The sequence below is a fragment of the Musa acuminata genome, unplaced genomic scaffold (assembly GCF_036884655.1).
Source record: "Musa acuminata AAA Group cultivar baxijiao unplaced genomic scaffold, Cavendish_Baxijiao_AAA HiC_scaffold_185, whole genome shotgun sequence".
Classification (NCBI taxonomy): domain Eukaryota; kingdom Viridiplantae; phylum Streptophyta; class Magnoliopsida; order Zingiberales; family Musaceae; genus Musa; species Musa acuminata.
Window position 1 is genome coordinate 1 of NW_027020458.1, and position 24,335 is coordinate 24,335.

Consider the following 24,335-nt stretch of genomic DNA (forward strand, 5'->3'; position numbering starts at 1 on the left):
AAACCAAGGAGGTACCACTTTGTGGTGGCCAATGCAAAATTCATGCTGGATGAGGAGGAACACTTCAAGGAGCTACTGTATGAGCGGCGCCGAAACTTTGAGGAGCGGAACAGAGAGCAGGACTTCTGGCTTGTTGTTGAGCCCAAGTTCTTGGACAGGTTCCCCGGCATCGTCAAGCGATTAAATAGACCTGCTGTGGCTCTTGTCTCCACAGATGGACCTTGGATGACGTAATTCTCCTCACTAGTTACTTTATATTAGCCATTGCTCATTTCAATTATTTTCTTTGTTTGCATGATTATTGTTCTTAAATGCTTGCCATGTAAAAAGGAAGAAGGAACACTATTTTGTTTTGTAAGCTGTTCATTTTGAGAGTTGGTAATGAGAGAGAGTGGATGGGGGGGTCATGCTGGTGCTCTCCGGTAGAAAGTCGAATCTAAACTTGGAAATGAAGGCCAAAAAGTATGATATGAACAAAAGGCATCCATCCAACTTTGGGCGCAACTTTTTTGTCGAAAGTTCTTGTTCTTTGTTCTTCTTTCTTTTTTTTTTTGCAGACAAATCTGATTATGAATTCCAGATGCAAGAAATATAGCTTACACCTACCTAAGGACAATGTATGACTGTCACAAGGTTCACTTATGAACTTTATTATATTTGAATCTACTTCTCTTTGTTTAGTTTCTGTATCTTGCTGAACTCTGATAGTGCCCATTACTTGTTTAAGTGTCATAATTGCAAAGCAAAGAACTTCTCTTTGTTTAATTTCTGTGTCTTTCCGAAGTCCGATAGTACCCATTACTTGTTTAAGTGTCATAATTGCGAAGCAAAGAAAAATCATAGGTTATGTAGGTTCTGACTCTCAAATAATTATACTGATAGCAGTCAAGACTACCCCACAAGATGAACCAGGTAGATAGGCAGTCAATGTGGCTTATAATCACCTGAGTAATCGTATCTGATTTGGTAGATTATTTTAGGAAATCACAAACCACCAGACTAAGCACAGTAGTTTTGCGACTTTCTGACAATGATGTAAGGAGCATTCAGGAATGGTTATGATATAAAGAAGGCAAGCACTGTGGTTTATAAAACAGCTACTCATGCTCTCTGGTTTCTTGTATTGGCATGTAATCTGTGTGAGCCTTTTATTATATTAACTGTGGAACTAACTGGCACAACACCGAGAAAAGAAATTCTTGATCGAAAGATTAGGACTTCATCTTGATACTGTATTACTTTACAGAGGGATAAACCATAAGTACAAATGAATTAAGGTGTTCAAAGTTTCAGGAAAACACATGTAGTCGGGGGCTTGGTCTACTGTATTCTCAAGATTGTTTACTTCATAGGGATTGAAAAGAAGCCTGATCGGATTAACTACATGTTCCCACCTGCAAGAATATCTTGCTATTTTACATGTTCACTCAAGGCTGGCACATACGCCAACTAGATGTTAACAATGTTTTCTTACATGAGATCTTAATTGAACATGTAGTCGGGGGCTTGGTCTACTGTATTCTCAAGATTGTTTACTTTGTAGTGATTGGAAAGAAGCCTGATCGGATTAACTATATGTTCCCACCCGCAAGAATATGTTGCTATTTTACTTGCTATTTGAATTTAACCTGCACAGGAAAGTGTTTACTCAGTTGTTTCATATATATGTTCTTTTATCGTATATGTTATGTCGGAGAAACATTTCCAACTTCATCTGGACTACTACAAATATCTAGAGTTCTTTTGCTTGGTTGCATGAGTTTAGACTACGAACGAAAATGCTCAATCTGAATCCATCTCGTCTGAAATTGAAATTGATGTTGGGTTAATAGCTGGAACCTAGAAAAGAATTCACATTCGCTATCAGATTTCCTCATCTTAAAGTTGCTTCCCATGGTTTTCACAGGTTCATGAAGCTGAGACTGGACAGGGTTTTAGCAGAAAGCTTTGAAGCCGACGCTCTAGAGGAAGCTTTGGCTTACAACCCCATTGATCTTGAATTCGAAAGGCCTGAAAAGTGGACTGCGCCATATCCAAAATATGAGTTTGGATGGTGGGAACCCTTCTTGCCACCAAGCTCCTGCAAAAGCATGTCATAGATCTAACATTTTGTTCCCAAAACAAAATTGCTGGTTTCATGCATGTAGCAGTGAATTTAATCTGAAATTTCTGAGTTTGGAGTCTGTCCTTGTGGTTAGCATGAGTATTCTTTGTTTTAGGTGTTCATATAATTCCTCTGCCATGGAACTCCCCCCCAGCTTTCAATTACTTGCATAACCTTCACTTACCAGTGGACATCTTCCTCATACTGTGATATGGTTTGGAGAAGAGATCAAGTGACAATTAATCACAGGAAGTGGAGAAATTAAAGAGAACAGAAGATGCTGATTGACTACTTAAATCACTAGCACAAGAAACTAACCAAGAAAACATAATGGGAGCAAGCTTTCAGTTGTCACAAAGAAGTGGTCTTTTTAGCAACTTTATATTCTTGTGGAATCCAACAAAGTGTTTTGCAGTTTAATGTCAGAAAAAGAGAGATATTGACTTTGCCTTCATGCTTCTCCTTCTGTGCTTCCATTTTTACCACTGTCAAACCAAGTCAAATATGGATGGTTGACATGCAAGGCAATATGTAAATGCTGGACAATTACATGAATGTATTGTCAACAATTACATGATTCTTTGTGTGTGTCCGCCAGTTAAATCTGGAAAAGCCAAAGAGGAAGAAGACACATGAATGGGTACTAAATGGTGCTTAGTGATGCAGGCTTCCATTGTTGGGTCTGACCAAAATGTCAATCCTTGTGTTCCACACAAACCAAAATGTGTCTGATTACCAATACAGACAGACACATAATCAAAGATATCGAAGGTTAATTACCACTCTTCAGCTCCTTAATTTTCCCTAAAAATGATATTTTCTTTCAATAAAACCAAGAATCCATTGGAACAATATATAAAGAAAAGAACTTGAGAATGCATGTCATACTTAGCAATATGATCATTTTGATGCATGGATAAAAACAACCATGCCTGCCTACTATTGATTTCATTGAATGCGCTTTAAAATGAGTATGAGCTATTTCCATCATAAAAACAAGACTACAGGCTTTGAATGGAAACTAATTTTGAATGCTATCCTTTTTCACTACTACAATTAGAATACATTAAATTTGTCGCATATTAGTGTATTTATTATGTACACAAAACAAGCTAAATATCTACGTAGAATATTACTTTCCCAAGTGTTTCTCGCATTTAATAACCACATTTCATCCTCTCCTATCCCCTACCTTGCTCTTGTCGATGCACCCCCCCTTGTCTTACAATTTCAACATGCTTTGCTATATATCAGTCTCCAATGCTTCATCGCTGTTGAGTTACGAGATTCTGAGTTGCATGCACAGGAAGTTCGAAGATGGTGTTTCTGAGGTATCGCCTTCTCCCTCTCTCTCTCTCTCAGGTGTTTTCCTTATGGAACAGTAGATCTTACCCTTTCTTCAAGATCTGTATGAGCTTTTGGATTATGTTTTGGTGAATCATTATCTTCTTGTTCGTGAGTCGATCGTCGTAAAGAAGATGATGGATCATAATTTATGTACGCAAGTAACTTTCATGAAATGTTATGGTCATAACTATTTCGGTGCCATTTTCTTCTTCAAGGAGAAAGAAACATGTGGTGTTGCCCGAAGGAGGGCAAAGGAGAAGCGCAAGATTGCAAGCCCTAGAAGAGCAGAAGGCGGCAAATGCTGCAGCGTCGGCGACCGATGCTTTGCAACCTTCCAATGCTGCACAAACAAGTACGAGGAAACGAGGAAGAAAGAAGAAGGTTAGACAAGTCTGTGAGATAAATCATCTTCTTCCAAGCTTTTCTAACTGGTTTGGGATTTGCAGGAAAAACCTACAGAGGTAGCTTCTCCGAGCGACGATGGTAAGATTACAGTCCATTATTTGAGATGATATGAGTTTGAGCTTTCGTATCCTGCAATCTGATTCTCACAACGCTTTGCAGATTGGTCCGAGTCGAGCGGAGTGCAGCGGAGGGACACATATAGGCCTTGGAACCATTCGAGCGAGGCAATAGTTTCAATGGCTTTGGAGAAGCCAATACAGCTTGTCTACGTAAAGCCATTAACTACCGTTCACTCTTTGGTTACCTTTGCATGCCACATTCTGACTTCTCACCGCCAAATACGTATCCGCAGAACAACAGCGGACCGAGTTACAGAGAGAGCTTGCTACGCTTCGTGAGAGATGCAGGCCCGAAGGCGAAGATGGCGGCACAGATGAGGCTGCAGCAGTGTTGGGTGCGAGGGCATGACCTTCATGCAAGTTCTTCTGCGACCGGAGAAGCCGGACCGAGTTCCAGCACCAACTATGAGGATGACCGAGTGATGAAAGGCCCGATCTGCGAGCTGGAGACCGATGAGCTTCTCAGGCGGTTCACTGTGTTGGGCACAGCAGGAATCCCGGAGGGAAGCTTGGCAGCGAGTTCGGAGCAAAGGGTCGGTGGCAATGCAACCTTGGCTTCTCCTGTGACCGCGGCAGCACCGCCAGAATGCACCTCCATATACGATCTCTCGTTCTGGCAGTCAAAGCTGAGAGCGGATCCATCTTATGCAACTACACGGGGCCATGGCCGGGATGCTAGCTAGCTCTGGGGATCCCAATCCCTTCGAGACGAGCTCTCTGAGTTCACTTTACAGCAGGAAGAAGTGATCCTCTTGTCCATAAACTTTTTCTTTTCGCTACCGAAGACTCAATGATGCTGTTTGTCATATAAAATGATTATTAAGATTTAAAATATATTTTTTGAATCATTTATTTCATAGATAGAATTGTAAAGATAAGATTTTTTTGGTTTAAATTATCAATTCACATCTATAAATAGATGGCATCTATATGTATAGATCTATCCAAGTCTAAGTGTTTAGGCATAAATAGTTCAAGTCCAAGAATAGTTCAGTATCTATAAGTATTTTTCTTTTTTTTTTAAAGTTCAATATAGTTTTTCTTTCTTTTATTTGATTTGATCTTAGACTAATAATACATTATTATTACTATTTGATAAAAAAAAATATAATTGCATATGATCTCTTCTTTTCTTGATATTATTATCTTCGATTACTTGGATGCTCGAGCAAATAATTACCTAAAAATATTTAATCAACACAACAGATTCGACTATTCTTCATTAATTAATAATATTTCATACATACATACATACATACATACATATATCCGCATGTAGGAATGACAACCACATTAGCTTATCAGCTTGACACAACCCTCAAATAAACCTAAGCCAATTGCGACCCATTGGAGATCGCTTTCATCATTTCATCTGCTTGGCCTTGTGGTGTCTGCAATCAGCAGGTCTGTGTGTCCGGGAACCATCATAGTCAATTGATTCATCGTCTTTATCTTGAGCCTCAAGTATGTCCAGCGTCAAGGAATCCATCATTAACAATTCCTCGAAGACCAAGATCGACCAGCTTCGATATTCTTGTACTTTGATCTTGGTGCTGACAACACTTTGACATTCATAGCCAGGCCTACAGGCAATCTTAATTGTTTCATTTATGCAAGCACATCTATTTAGGATTCCAAATCAAAACTAAAACTCATGTGGCATGAGGCAATATTGGGGTTAGCTAATGAACAGACAGAAGCTTCGAAGAACATACCTTCGTGTGAGTCACTTTCTCCCAATTTTGTAGGAGGTAATAATACTCTTAGCCTTTCATCTGCATACTATTCTTGCTAGAATACACACGAAATCTACAAACGAAGAACGATCTCCAGCTTTGGCTCGCACGGTCAGCACCGAATGTCCCAGTCCCCAAGGATGTCTGATGGAACTTGTGTTGAGCTGAGAAGACATTCTGATGTCACAGAACATGAACCTGCAGCCATCTGACAGAGAGAGAGAGAGAGAGAGAGAGAGAGAGAGAGAGAGAGAAGGCAGCAGAATAGAAAGTAAAGTTAACCTGAGTTGATGAGGTTCGATCAGTTTAACCCCAGAATTAACCTGTAGCAAGACGCAGACGTGTTCTTCCGCATGCGTCAATGGTTGCCGAATCTGATATGACGTACGAGATTTGCTCAGAGTCCATAATCTGTCCGACCTGTGAACGAAGAGAAATAAAATATACGACTCGTCACTTGATTCATATGTATTATATGTGAAAGGCAGGTGGTGAGCAGGTGAGATGTTATGGTCAACTTCGCCGGTGTTTGACCGGATCGAAATTGAATCGGACCTCGCCAATTTGGATCTTATCGAATCGGATTCGGATTGTGCCAGGCACCTCAAGATTCGTGCTGATCCACGCCTCTTTGCCAGGGCGTTATTGTGATTTCGACCCAGGCGACGTGCCAGCTGGAGAGAGGCACGGTGGCACTTTCGAGACGAGGAGCCGGTACGAGGGTAGTTTGGATATTATGGAAATAAACAGATAAGGACGAGGGGGTGTTGAAGCTCCGTTATATATGCTTCTCGTCTTCCCCCCAATCTTCCCTCGCTTTCTTTTTTACTATTATTTTTTTTTCCCATTAATATTTTCTTCGCTTCCTCTCTCGCTTCTCTCTCTTTCTCTCTCCTCTGATCTCCGCCCTAAACCCTCGCTAAAACCTCTCTCGATTGTCGGAAAGGGTTTGTCATCTGTGATCCAGAAATAGGAGAGGAACTCGCTTCTGATTCCTTCAAATCGGGAGGGTGAAGTAAAAGGGGATCTGTCCTTTACCTTTTTCGTGGTTGATGAAACAGCGGACTGTCTCCGGCCGCCAGATCCGTCGCTCCTCGCGATGAATCCGACAGCCGTCGTTCGCGGGAACCGCGGCGCCGCGGCCTTGGACGCCCCGTTGAAGTTCTCCGAGCACGTCGCCAGCTCCAGGAAGACCGCACCCGCTGCGGCGAGCAGCCGGCGGAGGAGGGTCGTGCGCATCCACTGCACCGACGTTGACGCTACTGACTCCTCTTCTAGCGACGACGAAGAGGATGCCGGGCCCACCTGTCGCCGCGTTAAGCGGCACGTCCAGGAGATTGGGATCGAGGCCGGCCCGCGTCGGGCGCCGCCCGAGCGGCCACCCGCTGCGGCGACAGATCCGTGCGGCTGGAAAAGGTTCCGAGGCGTCCGGCGGCGGCCGTGGGGCCGGTGGGCTGCGGAGATCCGGGACCCGACCCTGCGGAAGAGGGTCTGGCTCGGGACCTTCGACACCGCGGAGGAGGCGGCCGCCGTGTACGACGCCGCCGCCATGAAGCTCAAGGGCGCCAAGGCCGTAACCAACTTCCCCGTGACGAAGACGGTCACCGTCGACAGCAGCGAATCGTCTTGCGCTAGAGACGACGTCTCCGACAACCCCTTCCCCTCCCCGACCTCCGTCCTCCGTAACAACGCGGACCAGACGCCCTTCGACTTCCTCGGCTACGGCGAGGTCGACGCCTTCGGGCTACGCGTCGACCCGCCGCTCTACATAACCGATTTCTATCTGCCGCATCGGCCATGCGTTGAGGCGGCGGGCGACGGGTTCTCCGAGTTCGACGCCGACGATTTCATGCTCGAAGTGGTCACCTTAGAGTCGTTTTCTTCTTCTCCAGCCAAGACGAGTGCTGTGTTGTAGCGAGCGAGTACTTCAGCTAGTGTGTTCCGAATTTTTCACCTTTTTTTTCTATATTGTTTATATTTCTAAGGTTTCAAAAGGAGAGAGAAAAAAAAAGGAAAAAAAAATAGTGGGGAGGGGTATACAGAATTTACAGATTAAGGAGCGCTGTTCCCATTAATGTTGTGGAGTGAGAGGCACGAGGGAGTGACGGCCAGCTTTCCTTCAATTCCACGGCTGGCCGTGGAAAGGTCAGATATATATATATATATATATATATATATATAACTCCTCTGTTTCTTTTCTTTTTTACAAAGAGGGGCCGTCGTCGTGTACGGCGATAATATCTTCCGCGGCATATTTGAAGAGTTTGTCGGGCTGTGGCTGGCGGGGCGCGGCAGGCGTGGCGTACATTCTCACCGTCGATTGAGATCGGAGGTCACGCGGCGGGTGAGTGCGAAGCAAAACGGCCCCACGTCTGTCTGCTGTGGAAATGACTGAAGCGCCCCCTCGGCGTGGATTTTTCCACTCCTCGACGTGATCAGCCGTCTCCGCGAGTGGTCCGAAAGCCATCGCTCCATGATCCACGCGGAGCCGTCTGATCGGCGTGCATGCGTGGCAATCCACGTGCCCTAAAATATGATTGGACTGGGATTAACGGGTTCGGATCATCCTAGTATGTTTTGCTCAATCATGGCATCGGATTCGCCGAGGGTCCTCACCCAAGTCTTCAAGTGGCGGAAAGAAGTGTCTCACCCATTTGCCGACGGACCACCGAGCTGCGTTGTTGTGCGGTCGGATCCACCTCGTCCTCCGCCTCCACCATGTCCTTTGCCCGTGGAAAGCGGAAAAGGAAGCACACATGGTCCAAGTCGGTGGAGCTCTAAAGATCTCAGTGCAGGAGAAGAAGAACCAGCCCATACTCCTTGGTGGTCCTGGAGGGACCAGGTCAGCGCAGGAAGTCTCTATCTTCGGTGCGATGGTCTTAGAAGCTTCTTCTTTGCCACTAGCGGGAGCAGAAACTGTTGTCCTGTTCGATTTCCTGCACTGAGTTGGATCGAAACGACAAGGATAGTACAGAAACTATCTCTGCATCGAGAGTGTTGTTATCTGCGACTCGTTGTAAGTAAGATCAGCAGTGTTAATGTCGTCCTATGAAATGAATATCTATACCAAAAACAAAAAAAAGCATAACTATCGGAAATAGTTCGCTCTAGTGTTCTTTCTGTTGGAAAATGACTTCAAGGCTAGCAGACAAGACCTGAATCTTTCTGATCATTGAAGACAAAACACAGGTAGCCAAAGTTCCAAAAGGAACATTTCTTGGGATAATCTTTCGAAAGGAACTCGGACAAGGGAATTGGAGCATGAAATAAAGCTGCTTTTTAGCTTGCATTATCCCATCTTGCAGAAACCATTCAGCGTGGTGGTCCAGCAAAATAAAGGACATGCATGTTCCTTCTCACCAGCTAATTCAAAATTATGGTCTTCAGCATGAAGCTTTGCGATGAAATATGGTCAATCAAACATCTCCTTTTGTCTACGGGAAAAAAAAAGAGGCTTTGCTTCTATTTTAATTATTTATTAGCATAATAATTCAGAAGAACTGTGACAATGACCTGTACGTGGCATCTCCAAGCTCACGACACGTGTCATGTTTAATAGGCGGCTCGGTCCATCTCGTTCCATCGCATCGCGATCAAAAGAAGACCCATCGCTTGTGGCCCGGTCCATCTAGTAAGATCGGATTGGGTTCGGCCCGGTCCATCGCGATAAAAGGAAGACCCACCGTAGACCAGGAGTCGTCTTCTTAAATCCGATCGACCCATTGGGGGAAGTCGGCGGCCACCAAATCATCGCGGTTCCCGTCGGCGGCTACCGGTGATTCTCGTCCAGGGCACGATTCGACAACTTGGAACGGATCTTTTCAGGTGAGTTCCTGTGGCTCCAATTCGTCCCGCGAACTCTGGTTTTGTCGCCATACGAGGAGGACCTCACCTTGCTTCCCGTTTAAATCTGCCCATTCTTGGCATTGATTGCCGACTCTGAATCCATATTTTATGTCCAATAATTGCGTCTGTCGGTCTGGCTGCATCATGGATGGGAAGTTCTTTGCGAGTTCATGCTTTGCTCATCATCTTTTGTTCGACCAACAAACGGAGCAAATCTCACGAAGGCGCTCAAAGATTTTCTGTCAGTGTATGATTCTGGAAACTATTAGGGAATTGGGTGGTTTGCGTGCGTAGTTTCGGCTCCGATAGCCCACTTCAAGGTTCCATGAGACCACAAGCTTTCATGGGTTCGCCGGTCGGGTGTCGAAGTCAAATAGCTGGAGATCAAGAGCGATTCGGATTCAGTCGGAAGCTTTAGGTGCCTATTTTGTAGAGCTGAGGATTTGCTAGTGAGGAGAGAAAGCAAAGCAGCCACCTTTCACTTATGAATAAACGAAATTTAAATGGGAAGAAATATATGTTGAACAGTCTTCAAATAGGTCTTGGTATAAGAGGCACCTCATAGATACAACGCCTTGGAATAGAGAATCCAGGGTATTTTGTCCGTTCATGTTGGAGGAGAATGTTCTTGGGTATGTGCTCCTTGGAAGACCCTTTCTTTTTGTATGCATATGAGCACCTTCAAGGCAAAAATTATATATCCATGAGAATTTAAAGATGAATGTATTAATATCGATGCTATAATGCGTTCGAGTAAATGATTCAACACTTTTTTAAGTGAATCCTCCTCTGGTAATATTAGTTGGATCTATTTTGGTAACATTTATTTAGGTTTTATCTCTTTTAACATGGGTGTCATCGTCGAACGAGCTCAAATCTCCGGTATACTGCTCGTAGTTATTTTACTGAGCTTCCAATTAAAATATCATCATTATTTGCAATTTGATTCCTTACCCATATTTTTGGACATGACTTACTTTTGATTAGAATTTAGTTTCTTTGGATCTGATTATACTTTTTGGTTCATGAATATAGCTTTTATTAATATGTCTTTGCTTTGATTTCTGTTTTCACAGCGGAAGCTGGTTATCTTGCTATTTGGACTCCAACTCTTAACTCATGGGGAACTGTTCAGGAAAAGTGAGAAGTTACCAATGGATGACATGAGCTCATGATGACTGTTTAGAATTTGTGGTTTAAGCAAATTATAATTTGTTGCTTGTTATTGCTGGTGCTTGGATTTCATGCTTTCCTTTTTAATTTACCAATTTTGAAAGCTTTTTTTTTTGGCTTTATTTTCTACTTATTTGTGCTTTTCCAGATATGCTGTCTCTCAAAAACTAACAAAGTTTATGCATGCATCCAAGCATGGATTGCGTGTGTTAGTGAAATTAGGAAAAGGGTGGGTCTTGTGGTTAATGGAGAATTTATTTGTATTAGCAATAATGTTTTGAGTAGCTAAATTGCAGCTATAAAATCTCTGATCATGAGCTTTATCAAACACATATATGGTTACACATTTTTTAGGAAAATATTTGTGCACTTTCATGATTACATCTCCCACTCATATTGTCTGGATTCGGCATTGCTAGAGATTGAAAGTTCATACGCTATCTGTTGAGAACTAGAGGAATCTCCTGCCTTTTCTAAATAAACTTAAATGGTTCTATTATTTCACCTTATTGTGTAGAAACCTGATGGATTTATGAATATCTTTGTCATAACATCTGATATCAGATTAATTTATATTTCTCCATCATTTCCAACCTTTAGTCAGTGACTATTTGGTGACCTTCTATGCTGTCTTTCCATTTCCTTCAGAAAGGGGCAGGTAGTGATCTTGAAGAGGAGATAGACTTCAGAGGTGGAAATGTGCATGTAATTACTAGCAAAGAGAGCTGGGATCAAAAGATTTTGGAAGCAAACAAGGATGGCAAGATCGTAAGTGAACTAAGACAACCTCACTTACATTTGGACACTCATCACACCAAATATTGTTATAGAATTTACTTACATAGTCACATAATTTACTTACACAAGCATTCAATGTAACTTTGAGATCAACTCGAATTGCTCTCACCTTCATACTGTTTTTCAAATAGGTGCTTTTATGTACAGAATGTTATATTCAAAATTATATATATCAGTACTTTCAAAAGTAACTATGGAATTGTGATCATCTCACTTACATGTTGAGAGTGGTCAAGAAAAATAATGAAAGTGTTAGTAACTTGTTGAGACCAATAATCTTGCATTCACTCAGATATGTTTTCTAATGCATACACATTTAGCATCAGGTAGATATATGTCCTTATTCTATAATTGGACAAACTGGCATGAACTTTGATTTCTATTCCTACAGGTTGTAGCAAATTTCAGTGCATCTTGGTGTGGCCCATGCAGAATGATAGCACCTCTTTATAAGGAGCTGTCTCAGAAGTATCCTTCACTGATGTTTTTGACAATAGATGTTGATGAATTAATGGTAAGATCGACATTATCTCAATCTTGTCCATTGCAATTTTTTATGTCAATTATGCACTTACTATTGTTTAGGATGACTTTTCCTTGAAAGACCAATAGTTTTGTGCTTGTCTGAGTTTACTTATCCTAGTTCCTGCTTGTTAATTCGTCGTCATCCCTTCTCTATATTTGTATGTGCACGTCATCCTTGAGCTTGCTTGAAGACATTCGCCGAAGTATCTCTTATTCAAGGCATCAAGTATTTTTTTCTTTCAATTATCTTTCGCATATAACCAAGTAGCGATGGAATAAAAGTGAAACAGTTTACCCCACATCTTGTATCGAAAAAGCAAATTAGTTTTTTCATTGTTCGTTTGGGTAGTAGGGTTTTCAAAATCAGTTTTTAAAGTTTGTGGATCAACATTAGAGAAGTTCTGGGCCGACCATATTTGGCTTACGGTATACTTTTAAGCATGGGCTGTACATGTTTCAGGAATTTAGTTCGTCATGGGATATACGTGCAACTCCAACATTCTTATTCCTGAAAGATGGGCAGCAGTTGGATAAGTTGATTGGTGCTAATAGGCCTGAGCTGGAGAAGAAGATAATCATGATTGTGGATTCCTTAGTTCAGTGCTCCAAAGCTCAAATTGATGATGAGAAGGCGTCGTACCATAATATGGTATGACCTAATCCTATTCTCTTCTTTGAACACGTATTTTGCCGGTCATCATTTTCCTGTTCAATTTAAGTTGCTCTACTTGACGTGACAGGCAGTAGAAAAAATGGAGGTTCATGCGATATAGTCACTGTTTTCGCGAGAATTAAGTGATATTAAAGAAGCTGTAGTGATTTTACTCCATGTACATGCGTAGAATACAAAAGCCTATGTACTTATCTGGACATACATGTATACCTTGGCAGAATCCAGTCCAAAACTTGGGTGTTATTGGTACTGGAAGATGGATAATTTATATCCGAGAGAGTGGAGTGTGCTTTGTATTATCAATGATGATATCGCTGTGAAATGAAGAATTATTAGGAGTGATGTGTATACCAGCTCAGATTTCTAATGCTGTGGGTGAGAAGGCAAGGATGATGATGGCTCGCGGGTGAACACACCGGGGGAGCCATTTTGGCCCGTGTGTTAGTTGATGCAGGTCATCAGAAGGCATCAAAATCCATATACATCTGTGTGTGTATATGAAAGACTTACCAATAACATGTCAAGGAGGGAGAAGCAACGGACGGACGCAGAACAAGCTTTGATATTAGTCATGTTACTGTGACCCACACCTTCTTTGCCCACACAAACAAACACTGAAACAAAATGCATGAATAAATGAAAGCTAGCCAAACTGAGTGCACTCAGATCCTGAATGGTACAATTACGTGCACTCCCAACAGATAGAGATCCCCAAACGGGAATGTTGTGCATGCTGTGCAGTTAACAGCTAAGTCGGAATCTGTTCCGAAACAATCTTGCCATGAACACGCCCGCCCACCCGCCCTTCTGTCAGCTTAGAGGGCTGGGCTTCTGAAGGAAAGGAGCAGGCCTCACGTACGTGAACCCTGCAAAGTCGTTCTCTCCGGTGACCGGGCTTGCGACCGGCGAATCCAACACCGACATGCTCGTCCATCGCTCGTCGAAGTTGGCGATGCAGGTCTTTCCGGCAACATTAGGCCGGAAGCTAGGCAGGATTTCACGGGCCTCCAGTTTTCGCCAGTTGATCGATTTGAACCACTTATGGTTCTTTATCTCGTTGCTCCCACCAGGGCCACTCCCGAGCCGCTTGCTTGCTTCTTTCTGCAACAACTGGGGGGAAGGAACAAGGAACAACCTAAGAAATCTTTGATGGTCCTTCAAAGATTAGAAGTTTAACAGTGATCATGGAGGATGTTTGAGGCAAAGTGCAAGAGCATAGACGACTTCTTACGCCTTTCAGTAAGGAATGGGCTTCGCTGGACAAGTAAGCAGGCAGCTTTATCTTCTCCCTCATTATCTTCTGCTGCATTTTCTCTCTGTTACTACTGAAAAAAGGTGGCTGCGAATGTAACAAATGTATTCTGACGTGAGACATTATAGAAGGACAACATAGGAAGAATGAAGACTAGATTCGAACAGCAGAGAGTCGGACCTTCCCAGTGAGCATCTCGAACAACAGGATTCCAACACTCCACCAATCAGCAGCTTTGTCATGGCCTTTTCCGAGAACGATTTCAGGAGCCATGTACTCGAGCGTCCCACAGAGGGAGTTTGATCTAGTATTTTCATCAAACTCTTTTGCCAGACCAAAGTCAGTTAACATGGCCTGAACAGAAAAAATTCATGTTGAGAAAAAACAGGAAGAAGGTGCAGATCAGGAAAATGGGGAAAAAAAAAAAGAGGAAGACAGATATGCTCACATGACCATCTGCATCGAGGAGAATGTTCTCAGGCTTGAGGTCCCTGTGCATTATACCATTCGTATGAAGGTGGGAAACAGCAGATACTATTTCAGCTGCATATGTGCGAGCAAGATCCTCTCTGATAATGTAACCAAAAAGTTAGGTTCTACTTTAATATGCTTCCAAGTATTGCTTGCAAACGTTAGTTTGAGAAACATAAATTACCTGAACAAGCCATGGTTATAGAGCTGAAAAAATAGATGTCCTCCATTTATAAAATCGAGCACAAGATACAGGCGGTACTTTGTCTGCACAGTAGGATAAAGTATATAAAGGAGGATGAGTTTAGAAGGCCATGACAGAAACTCTCAGTTGGTAAATATCTTCATCAGAAAGCGTTTATGATCAACAGGTCTTTCGAGTAACCAGAAGCTGATAGTGTAAAAAAAAACCCTAGTATCAGTTACTGTCCTACACACACATAACGGATCGTTCTTGTGCCTTTGTTGGTTACCATGATGATTGTTACAGATGCTTGTAATACATAACCTAGATAAGTAAACAAAGATGATGCTTGTGCACATAATGCAAGAATATTCGAATCGCTAAGATTGGCTTCATAGTTACAAAGGCTATGGCATGAATTACAGTACCGGGAGTTGGCAAACAACAAGCTCCCATAAGTTTCCTAAGATTTGGCTTCACTGGTTGGACTTTCTAATGTCCAATTTCATGTGTCATCTTACCGTAAGTTTCTATTGCTCATTGTTTGAACAATCTTATGAATGGGTCCAAAAGAGTAGGTTGATCTTGTAGCCTTATATTTGGAGGTTGTTCATGGGGATACGAAACATGATTTTGTCATGATTGCACATCAAAATATACTGCTTAACTTCATGCGGTTTGCTGCATATGAGGACGGCCTTAGTTGGACAATAAATTGACCCTTATGCCTGAGCAACCCAATTCTTGAGGTGCTGTATCATGTCATTAACAGACTGCTTCAATATCAAAAAAAGGTAACATATTTTACAAGTTATGCAACTTATAACTTTGATGAGTGTATTACTTTCAAAATTTTAAAAATGAAAAGAAGTTCCACTTAATTTTCCCCCTAGATGTAGTAGCAATGGAATAAAATCCTGTATAAAAGGGTGAAACCAGTGCCTGAGGTTCCTACCAGTACAGGGTTTGGGGACAATCACTATACACATCAAATATTTTATAGTGCATAATATTCAGTATCCGGACATTAAAATTATAATAATAGAACAATGGTCAATATTCTATTCTAGCTCTCAGCACCTATGAATCAAAATTCAGAAACGATCAAGGAAAATTTCACACCTGGAATGAGTATCTTAGTTGGACGATGAAAGGGTGATCAACTTTCGTCAAAATATCTCGCTCAGCTTTCATGTATTCAGCATGGTTCTTTTCCATAATCTTATCCTTCCGCATAACCTTCATTGCATAGATTTCAGAAGTGCCTCTTTTTTTCACCTGAAAGACTTTTCCAAATGCACCTTTCCCAACTAGCTTCAAAACCTCAAAGTCTGAAAGCCCTATGACCTCACATTTCTCAGATATTGAATCATGCGTCTCCATGAAAGAGGTGGATGACTCCAGATCACCAGTCACTTCAGACGCACACTCCAAAAGTTCCAATGAATTGTCAGTCTCATGTATTGTGAGTTTGCTGAGCTGCAAGGACTGACTAACTGGAGTTGAAGGCCCCACCAAAGAATGTGATCGCTTGTAAATGACCACTGGATCGTCATAAACTGTCTCATTTGGAACCGATTCAGGTGCCTGATTATCAGGATTCATAACATTCACGTTAACTGAGGTCTGAACAGGGCCAGGACCAAACACATCAGAGAAATCAAACTCCACGTTCTCAGATACCGCAACATCAGGGGGGCCTGTTGGAAGAAGTATCTCCATGTTTAAGTTCTTGCGACCGGTGATTTTGGTCACACTATTCATCTCAGAGGAAACCATATTTCAAAGTGCTAATCAGGTTTTGAATTTGGTGCAAGTCGCCGAAATTCCCGTCCCTGCTAAATCTGGCCTCCTCCGCAAGTCTCAAAGACAACCGATGATGAAGGATTCCTGACAATGGCCTTGAATAGCTGGAAGTCCACACGTACAACAGGAAATCCCAGGAACCCAGGGAGTAAGCACACCAAAAGACCAAAGTTGCTCTTGTTTCCCGATGTGCAGGAAACAGTAGATGCTACTGTGCTTCTTGAATTCATTAAGATTAAGTTGTCCAGAGCTGATTAACAGATTGAAAAAACCATGAGTTGTCAAGACAAAGAACAATCTGAGTTTGACCGAAAAGCATGCTTCTTACAGTGAACCATTCATTTGCTAGAACTACATAAATGAAGTTCCTCTTAGCAAGAAAAGCAGATGCTGGACCAAGGTAATCAATTTCCAGGTAAGTGTTATTAGCGTAGACTAGAGGGAAAGTCAATTTTCAACTAAATTTGGACTGAAATTTCTCATAATTTTGAGATGATTGGAAGAGGCTTCCATCATTACTTTTGTTAACTATTTTAGGTAAATGTTTAAAGTCATGTTTTGTGTTGTATTAAGGACTACGAGTCACGAGTTCGGTATAATTTGATTAGATTTGGGCAACGAGAGTCTACAGGAGGCAATAAAGCATCAAACCTAATGAAAAAGTTAGACAGAGTTGAAAGAAACCAACACCAAGGTGTCTTAAATAAAACGGAAGACCCCATTGATATAAAAGAGATGAATCAATAACTCAAATAATAAGCAGATAAAAAATCAATGATATCAAATTGTCATAATGTCTGACATGTCAGCCAATATCTACATTTACTTTATGTTGGCTCATTAAAAGAACCACCATAGCAATTGTGAGGCATTAAATAAACTCCAACTCTGGATTTGCACCAGAAAATGAACTTGAAATGGGTACAATAATAAATTCGAACAAGTGGCAATAGATCAGGTACCAAGAGAAGTAAGCAGAAACGTTAGATTTTATCGTGAAGACCTAAATTTCAATGACTTGTGAAATAAAAAGAGCCAAAAACTCACGAAAGGAAGCGGCACTCGTACGGTTCTGATACCTCCATCCGAAATTGAGAAAGAGGGAGGAGAATCCGTAGCCTAAACTTCCTCGTTAGGTGTTCCAAGTCCACTACAGGCAGATCGAAAGAACAAACGGAATATTTTCTACATATCTTAGGAAATCCTTTCCAACTGGCATGACAAACCCCTCTTTTCCTCCATCAACACCAAGATCCCATGTTTTCTTTCTCTATATAACCGTTCCCAACCAAGATCAAAACATCAGAAAACACATCGCATCATCCAGCTTCCTCCAACCCATCGACGGACCCCGAATTCAACCACAAGAAGCCCCAATAAAAGAAGAAAAGCTTCACAACAAAAAAGATCCGCACAAAGAAACAAGATTCCTTCACCGAATCCTCAGGAGATTATGTGAAGGGAGCGGATCTGAGGGGGTCACCAAGAAAAGACCCAAGGATCTCGATCCGGCACAGAAACCCTAGCCCTAAGCGCAACAGATTACACGACAAGAAACAAGCAGCAGCGGGAGGAGGGAGGGGAGGGGGGGGAGCCAATTCCCATACCTTGCGAGGGCGAGCGACGATCGGGAGACGGGAAACCGCTGCGGGGCGATCGAGTGGCGGCCTCCGACGGTCACTTTATATTCCCCCATCTATAAAGAAAAGCCAATCAGGCGTTTCCGTGAACGAGCCGAGCTCCGGGACGACACGTGGCGCTCCCTGAATGGAACTGATGGTTGAGCGCGTGTGAACACGCGCAAATCCTGGCTTGCCCTTCAACGAGGCGGCGACGGGTACCACTATGCGGACGCGCGCACGAAATAATCTATCCGGATCCACCCTTTATCCGTGGGACCAGGGTCGAAGTTAAATCTAGTCCGTCCGTTGCCGATCCGTCCGCGCGGCGAGAGGTCGTCGTGGTTCCACGCATAAGATTTCTATGGAAGCATTCGGATGGTGATGTGGATGGGGGCGGCTTGGGTTCCGTGGCCGAGCGCGGATTTAGACGCCAAAGCAATTTTGATTGACGACGGCGGGTGGGAACAGCACGCTATCTTTGCGATGGATATGGCTTTATGGGGTGAGGGAAGGATATGTGCTAAGATATCCACTAGCGATTAGTTTTCTATTTTTTTATTACTTTTCTTTTAAGAAAAGAAAAGAAAAAAAGGAATATTTTTTCAATTAAGCCTTTCTCTTTATAAACAGAATTAAAATATGTCTATTATGTCGATGAATTGAATTGAATTTTCAGTGAATTGAATCGACTCGAGTCGTCGTGTTAGATCCGATCCGTTATACTATTTTGTCAATTCAGTAATTAAAAACATTGTAACAAAATAATATCATATTTTTATTTTTTATTTTCATCGTATAGTGAACATAAATATTAAAAGACTTTTGTGAATATTTATATATAGGTTTAAGACAAAGCGAAAAAATTGTTTTGAAATATATATATATATATATATATATATATATATATATATATATACATATATAGCAAAACAATAGATTTGAAAAAAAAAAAACTATTATTAGTCATGCAGCATTAATCTATAAAGTAATTATTAGCTAAGAAACAACAATATAGCTACAAAATATATTTCTATGCAAATCGTGATATGGTAGTCAAAAAAAAAGAATTACGACTAAAAAATATATAAAACTACCAAAAAAATAGAATCATTGCCTTATTCATAAGTAAATTAATCGACCTTATAGCTATAACTATATTTGTATACAAATGGTGCAACGTCAAATAATCCTAACTATGAACATAATTACCAAAAATAAAAAATACTAACTTGTTCATATATTAAATAATTATATTTATTCTAAATATGTGTCTAATATATTTTTAAATTATTCAAAAAAATAATTTTAAAAACTTACAAAAATATAACTTTTCTTTAATTGGCCCATGTAGGTTTCGAACCTGCGACCTTCGCGTTATTAGCACGACGCTCTAACCAACTGAGCTAATAGGCCAATACATTAATTTAATTAATTAAATATAATTTATATAGAGAATATATTTTCTAAAATTACAAATATTTTCTAAAATTACAAATATTTTCTAAAATTACAAATATTTTCTAAAATTACAAATATTTTCTAAAATTACAAATATTTTCTAAAATTACAAATATAACTATATTTGCATACAAATCGTGCATTCCTAAGTATGAACAGAATTACCAAAAAAAAAAAAACTATCTATCTTATTCATATGTAAATTAATTATATTTATTCTAAATACACGTCTAATATATATTTTTTTAATTACTTAAAAATAATTTAAGAAATATAAATTTAATGTAAAATGGCCCATGCAGGTTTCGAACCTGCGACCTTCGCGTTATTAGCACGACGCTCTAACCAACTGAGCTAATAGGCCCATACATTAATTTGATTAATTGAAATAATATAAATAGATAATATATTTTCTAAAATTACAAATATTTTGTTCACCAATATGAACATTTACTAAGGTCATTGCATTTGCAATTAGTTTCTTTCCTGCCTACAAAATAGAACCCATATTTTTCTGAAAGATTGTGTACTGATAAATGATTGATATTATCGATTACATGTAATACCAGCATGTCTTTTTACTACTTCATCAAGTTTCATGCTGTTCTCTTGCAGATTCATGGAGTAAAAACCTTTGAAGGTGATAAGAAAAAAGATTAGATTCTATCATATTGTTTTTTCTGGTTATCCTTCAGATTATATCAACGATAAATCGTGTACAATTTGGCACAAACCGTTTCTTTCTATTCTCTTTATGTTTCTTCATCTCTAAAACATTAGTAACGGTATATCAGTATTCATCGAAATAAGTTTGATACCTGAAATAACGATCCTTGATAATAAATATAAATGGAGCAAACGAAATTAAGGTTAAGCGACTCAAGATCAATACAATGCATCTTATTTGAGTTCGTGAATATTTTACCATCATTGAATTATTAAACCTTTTATTTGGTTAGTCAAGAAGTTTATCATCATCCTCCTTAGCTCAATAGTTTCTTTATAGGGTTTGCTTGTTTAATTTATCCTAAAGAAAAACAAATATTGATTATTGTTGAAGATCACGATTCTCTACGAGAATACTTTGATCATAGATAAAAATCTATCAATCATGCATTTCATCAAATCGAAATTGAAAATATATCTTATTTGGAGAAGGAAGATTGTAATTATCGAAATGCCTTAGTTTATGCACCGTATGATTGTTATACTTTGTAATCTTTTTTATTTAATATTCAAAAATCTTAAATATAAAAAGAAAATTCTAATGATCGATATGTCTCAATTTATGGTATATTATATTTCATTATTTTCCTAAGTTTCCTTTTAACTCAATATGAAGATATATCTTATTCGGAGAGAGAAAAGTTATAATGGTTGATATGTTTTGATTTATGAAAATTTATTGTTTCTTATTTTCATAAGTTGCCTTTGTATTCTTGTACTTGAGGTCTATAATAAGTGAAACAAAAATTAACTATATACTATAATTTTTTTTTTTTTCAAATTATACGAATTCATTCCATCGGTTTTTATGTCGAGCTAAAGTAAATCGGTTAGCAATATCTTTCTTTTTATATTATTTCTTGTCTTTTTATATTATTTCTTGTCCTTTACCTTCAACATATTATAAGTTTGGTATCTCATGATTTAAAGATTTGTCGGAGGAGATGTTGATTAGAATAATAGAGCATAATCTATTTCATATATATCATTGTACATGGATTGATGTAGAACATCCCAATGTTCCTATTCACCGATGCCATAAATGTGGCACCAATATCCAAGGCAATATTTGTTGCCGATCTCATTCATTAGAAACCATATATTTAGAAGTGAATTATGATTCTTTTATCCCTCCTCTCTCCAGGTTAAAAATATTATCTTAGGATCATACAAATCAAAGAGTTAGTGGTTCCTTTGACGCTCGATCATCATCTTCTATGAATCAAATGACTAAAGTGCAAAATGATTCTGATCGTAAACATCGAGCTGAAGAGAGGGAGAAGTTCTCAAGATTTCGTCGTCACCAAGGTAATGAAATCTTCAAGTCGAGAGAGGGAGGACGAGACTCTACGAGATCTTTCGAGAGCGGGAGCACTTCACAATCAACCTCCACATATTCTAATCCCCATTTTAGCGATGCCCCTTCGAGGGATGACAGGTGCACTGTTCTTCCTCCTCGTAAACGTACGGAACTGTCTCGAAGGACCTTTCGACGTAGAAAGTTTCAGGATTCCATAGACACCATCGAACGTAAAGGAGAAGGGGTAAGCAAGATGAGTACAGGAGAACAGGTTCACGTCGATGACAAGTTTGTTTCGAATACGATCGAGTTATCTATGGTAAACACAAGGCGTGTAATGGGAGATATGCCTCTTGATTCAGAAGACATTCACTCGTCGGAGCCCAAAAATAATGAGTCTGTAGAGTCTCTTTCGAGTGATGCAGAGTTCCTCGATACATCCAAGCACATCCAAATGGAGATATCGAACACATCCATTAATGGTTTCCTACACACGATATTTTCATCTTTCATGAATCGAAGGTCTGTTTGCGAAACGAAAGATGAAGTGCAGGATGTAACATCTCCAAACAATTGCTGTGAGAAAGGAAATGAAGAACGTTCCGTCGAAGAGCAAGGCATAGTGTCACGGAGTCTTGTGCCTACCGATGAAAGAAGTGGCATACACATCCCGAGTGAGAGAGGACGAGACTCTGCAGAATCTTCTGAGGCGCATGGAACTGACAAAGGTTATCGTGGTGTCAACATTTCACGATCAACCACCACAAACTTTAATGCCTGTGATGGTAGTGTCTCTTCCACCGATGATGGTTGCAGTGTTCTTCCACCTCATATGCGTATGGAGCTATCTCGAAGAACTTTCCAACTTGCTCCTCATAAACGTACGGAATTGTCTCGAAGAACTTTTCGACAAGGGAAGTCTCAGGATTCAGTAGACAGGTTTCTTCCAAATTCAAATGAGTTATCCGCGATAGACACAAGTCAACAAATGCGAGGTAGCTCTGTTGACTTTGAAGACTACCGCTGGATGCAGAATTGGTTGGATTCAAAAAATGAAGAGCTTGGAATGTCTCCTTCCGGTGATGCAGAGTCTCTCAAGAGCTCAACCGACGATCAAATGGAAATGAGTAAGGTTAGTGAATCGAGGGAGGAAATCGACGAAATGTACGATAAATCTGACGAACGCGAGGGAAGATTTCCCCTCAGAGAAGAGAAGCCTACTCCACAGCTTGATCTAAACTGCACTCGATTCCCCTCTATCAAAGCAAGGCGTCGACTAATGCGAGATAGCTCTGTTGACTTTGAAGACTACTACTCGACGCAGAATTGGTTGGATTCAAAAAATGAAGAGATTGCAATGCCTCTTTCCGGTGATGCAGAGTCTCTCGAGAGCTCAACCGATGATCAAACGGAGATGACGAGTAAGGTTAATCAATCGAGAGAGGAAATCGACGAAATGTACGATAAATCTGATGATCGCGAGGGAAGATTTCACCTCATAGAAGAGAAGCTTGCTCCACAGCTTGATCTAGACTGCACTCGATTCCCCTCTCTCAAGGCTTCAAAGAAAGGATAAGCGAAAAATAAAACATTTATTTTATTTTTTTACTTTAATAGAAAGTGATTCTTTTGATGTCACCACTCACAATCATACGTTGGAGGAAGGCTTATAATATAATGAATGCTGCGTTCCTTAGTCAAGTTGCCCTAATACTGTCACCTTTTATAGGAGACTCATGACTCATTCCATGTTACGTGCATGGCATGGCATTCACACGTCTCCCGTTAACCACCATGCTTCATGTCGTCACTTAAGTCACAACTTATGCTGCTGTCATCGATAGCTATACTGTTCCTCGTAGGAATAGATTACTTGCTGTAATTGACCGTACTAATTGAGCTAATAAGGATGCGAAGCAGCGAGAGAATCGTACAGACACAGCATGATTCGTTGTATTCAGCAAGTGGTCAATTCAGACAAGCAAAGAAATAGAGATGGGAGTAAGATGGGTGAGATCAGGATGGTGTACTCACTGATTAGCCTCGATCTCGAAGCAGGAGTAATATATAGTGAACTCCGGCCAGCAGCCGGATGATGGAGACGAAGGCCATGGAATGAATGAATGGGGCTTACCTGCATTGGAAGGCAATATGGCAGCAGCTCTACGTTAGCTATCCGCCAAAAATTACATCTAATCATGAAATAGAAACATGCGAGAATTTATCAGTTTATTTGATACATGAATTATGGATTTTTTATCTCAAGAAATACACATCAATATAACTACAAACGTCGTGATATTAGTGATGGACATGTTTGTAATTTCAAACGATACTATTATGTATTTAGAATATTATTTAACAATTGATCCATCGGCCTATTAGCTCAGTTGGTTAGAGCGTCGTGCTAATAACGCGAAGGTCGCAGGTTCGAAACCTGCATGGGCCATTTTCTATTAATATAATTTAAAATATTTTTATTAAATACATATTATATTTATTGTACTTTATAAGGCAGTTTACAATATTTTAATTATTAAAACTATTTTCAATAAAATATACTAATTTTTTTGGTAATTTTATTTTTTTTGACACGTAGTTCCTTTTTTTTTTTACTACCATAGAATGAATGCTTTTTCTAACTATATTGTTCCTTTGCTAATAATTACTTTATAGAATAATGCTACTAAGCTAATAATTGTATTTTGTTTTGCACCCAATGATACAGATTTAGTTCCATGGAATGTAGAACACCTCTTGTAATTGCATAGTGCAAGATTTTGGATCTAT

At 40.3% G+C, this 24,335-nt stretch overlaps 5 protein-coding genes and 3 non-coding genes across 8 annotated transcripts; 5 read left to right on the forward strand and 3 right to left on the reverse strand.

Annotated features, from left to right (window-relative positions):
- Positions 1 to 6: 6 nt before the first annotated feature.
- Positions 7 to 2,183, forward strand: LOC135656635 (protein YCF54, chloroplastic-like). Its single transcript, XM_065175870.1, has 2 exons — positions 7 to 230; positions 1,907 to 2,183. The coding sequence occupies exons 1-2, from the start codon at positions 43 to 45 to the stop codon at positions 2,097 to 2,099; spliced, it is 381 nt and encodes a 126-aa protein (XP_065031942.1). The 5' UTR covers positions 7 to 42; the 3' UTR covers positions 2,100 to 2,183.
- A 1,238-nt stretch (positions 2,184 to 3,421) lies between these two features.
- On the forward strand, positions 3,422 to 4,801 carry LOC135656634 (uncharacterized). The gene is made up of 5 exons (XM_065175869.1): positions 3,422 to 3,435; positions 3,667 to 3,832; positions 3,898 to 3,934; positions 4,016 to 4,125; positions 4,209 to 4,801. The coding sequence occupies exons 1-5, from the start codon at positions 3,422 to 3,424 to the stop codon at positions 4,656 to 4,658; spliced, it is 777 nt and encodes a 258-aa protein (XP_065031941.1). The 3' UTR covers positions 4,659 to 4,801.
- A 1,724-nt stretch (positions 4,802 to 6,525) lies between these two features.
- LOC135656630 (pathogenesis-related genes transcriptional activator PTI6-like) lies at positions 6,526 to 8,821 on the forward strand. Its single transcript, XM_065175864.1, has one exon. The coding sequence runs from the start codon at positions 6,811 to 6,813 to the stop codon at positions 7,624 to 7,626; it is 816 nt and encodes a 271-aa protein (XP_065031936.1). The 5' UTR covers positions 6,526 to 6,810; the 3' UTR covers positions 7,627 to 8,821.
- A 565-nt stretch (positions 8,822 to 9,386) lies between these two features.
- Positions 9,387 to 13,076, forward strand: LOC135656633 (thioredoxin H4-1-like). Its single transcript, XM_065175868.1, has 6 exons — positions 9,387 to 9,536; positions 10,634 to 10,697; positions 11,379 to 11,498; positions 11,920 to 12,042; positions 12,514 to 12,702; positions 12,794 to 13,076. The coding sequence occupies exons 2-6, from the start codon at positions 10,677 to 10,679 to the stop codon at positions 12,824 to 12,826; spliced, it is 486 nt and encodes a 161-aa protein (XP_065031940.1). The 5' UTR covers positions 9,387 to 9,536; positions 10,634 to 10,676; the 3' UTR covers positions 12,827 to 13,076.
- A 194-nt stretch (positions 13,077 to 13,270) lies between these two features.
- LOC135656632 (serine/threonine-protein kinase AtPK2/AtPK19-like) lies at positions 13,271 to 18,204 on the reverse strand. The gene is made up of 7 exons (XM_065175867.1): positions 18,047 to 18,204; positions 15,756 to 16,689; positions 14,634 to 14,716; positions 14,427 to 14,547; positions 14,159 to 14,332; positions 13,958 to 14,065; positions 13,271 to 13,836 (listed from the first exon to the last, which is right to left on the reverse strand). The coding sequence occupies exons 2-7, from the start codon at positions 16,410 to 16,412 to the stop codon at positions 13,537 to 13,539; spliced, it is 1,443 nt and encodes a 480-aa protein (XP_065031939.1). The 5' UTR covers positions 16,413 to 16,689; positions 18,047 to 18,204; the 3' UTR covers positions 13,271 to 13,536.
- Positions 18,205 to 19,400: 1,196 nt separating this feature from the next.
- Positions 19,401 to 19,474, reverse strand: TRNAI-AAU (transfer RNA isoleucine (anticodon AAU)). Its single transcript has one exon. It is a non-coding gene; the product is annotated as a tRNA-Ile (tRNA).
- Positions 19,475 to 19,809: 335 nt separating this feature from the next.
- Positions 19,810 to 19,883, reverse strand: TRNAI-AAU (transfer RNA isoleucine (anticodon AAU)). The gene has a single exon. It is a non-coding gene; the product is annotated as a tRNA-Ile (tRNA).
- Positions 19,884 to 23,920: 4,037 nt separating this feature from the next.
- TRNAI-AAU (transfer RNA isoleucine (anticodon AAU)) lies at positions 23,921 to 23,994 on the forward strand. Its single transcript has one exon. It is a non-coding gene; the product is annotated as a tRNA-Ile (tRNA).
- Positions 23,995 to 24,335: the final 341 nt, after the last annotated feature.

Excerpts from the sequence above, each read along its gene's own strand:
- LOC135656632 (XM_065175867.1), bottom strand. The coding sequence starts at position 16,412 with ATGGTTTCCTCTGAGATGAATAGTGTGACCAAAATCACCGGTCGCAAG. Across the intron at positions 14,548-14,633 it reads TATAACCATGGCTTGTTCAG|AGAGGATCTTGCTCGCACAT; the intron begins GTAATTTATGTT and ends TTACATTATCAG. Across the intron at positions 14,066-14,158 it reads TCGAGATGCTCACTGGGAAG|CCACCTTTTTTCAGTAGTAA; the intron begins GTCCGACTCTCT and ends TTACATTCGCAG.
- LOC135656634 (XM_065175869.1), top strand. Across the intron at positions 3,935-4,015 it reads AGCTTCTCCGAGCGACGATG|ATTGGTCCGAGTCGAGCGGA; the intron begins GTAAGATTACAG and ends AACGCTTTGCAG. Across the intron at positions 4,126-4,208 it reads AGCCAATACAGCTTGTCTAC|AACAACAGCGGACCGAGTTA; the intron begins GTAAAGCCATTA and ends ACGTATCCGCAG.
- LOC135656633 (XM_065175868.1), top strand. The coding sequence starts at position 10,677 with ATGGGGAACTGTTCAGGAAAA. Across the intron at positions 10,698-11,378 it reads TGGGGAACTGTTCAGGAAAA|AAAGGGGCAGGTAGTGATCT; the intron begins GTGAGAAGTTAC and ends CATTTCCTTCAG. Across the intron at positions 12,043-12,513 it reads TAGATGTTGATGAATTAATG|GAATTTAGTTCGTCATGGGA; the intron begins GTAAGATCGACA and ends TACATGTTTCAG.
- LOC135656630 (XM_065175864.1), top strand. The coding sequence starts at position 6,811 with ATGAATCCGACAGCCGTCGTTCGCGGGAACCGCGGCGCCGCGGCCTTG.
- LOC135656635 (XM_065175870.1), top strand. The coding sequence starts at position 43 with ATGCTGGATGAGGAGGAACACTTCAAGGAGCTACTGTATGAGCGGCGC. Across the intron at positions 231-1,906 it reads ACAGATGGACCTTGGATGAC|GTTCATGAAGCTGAGACTGG; the intron begins GTAATTCTCCTC and ends TGGTTTTCACAG.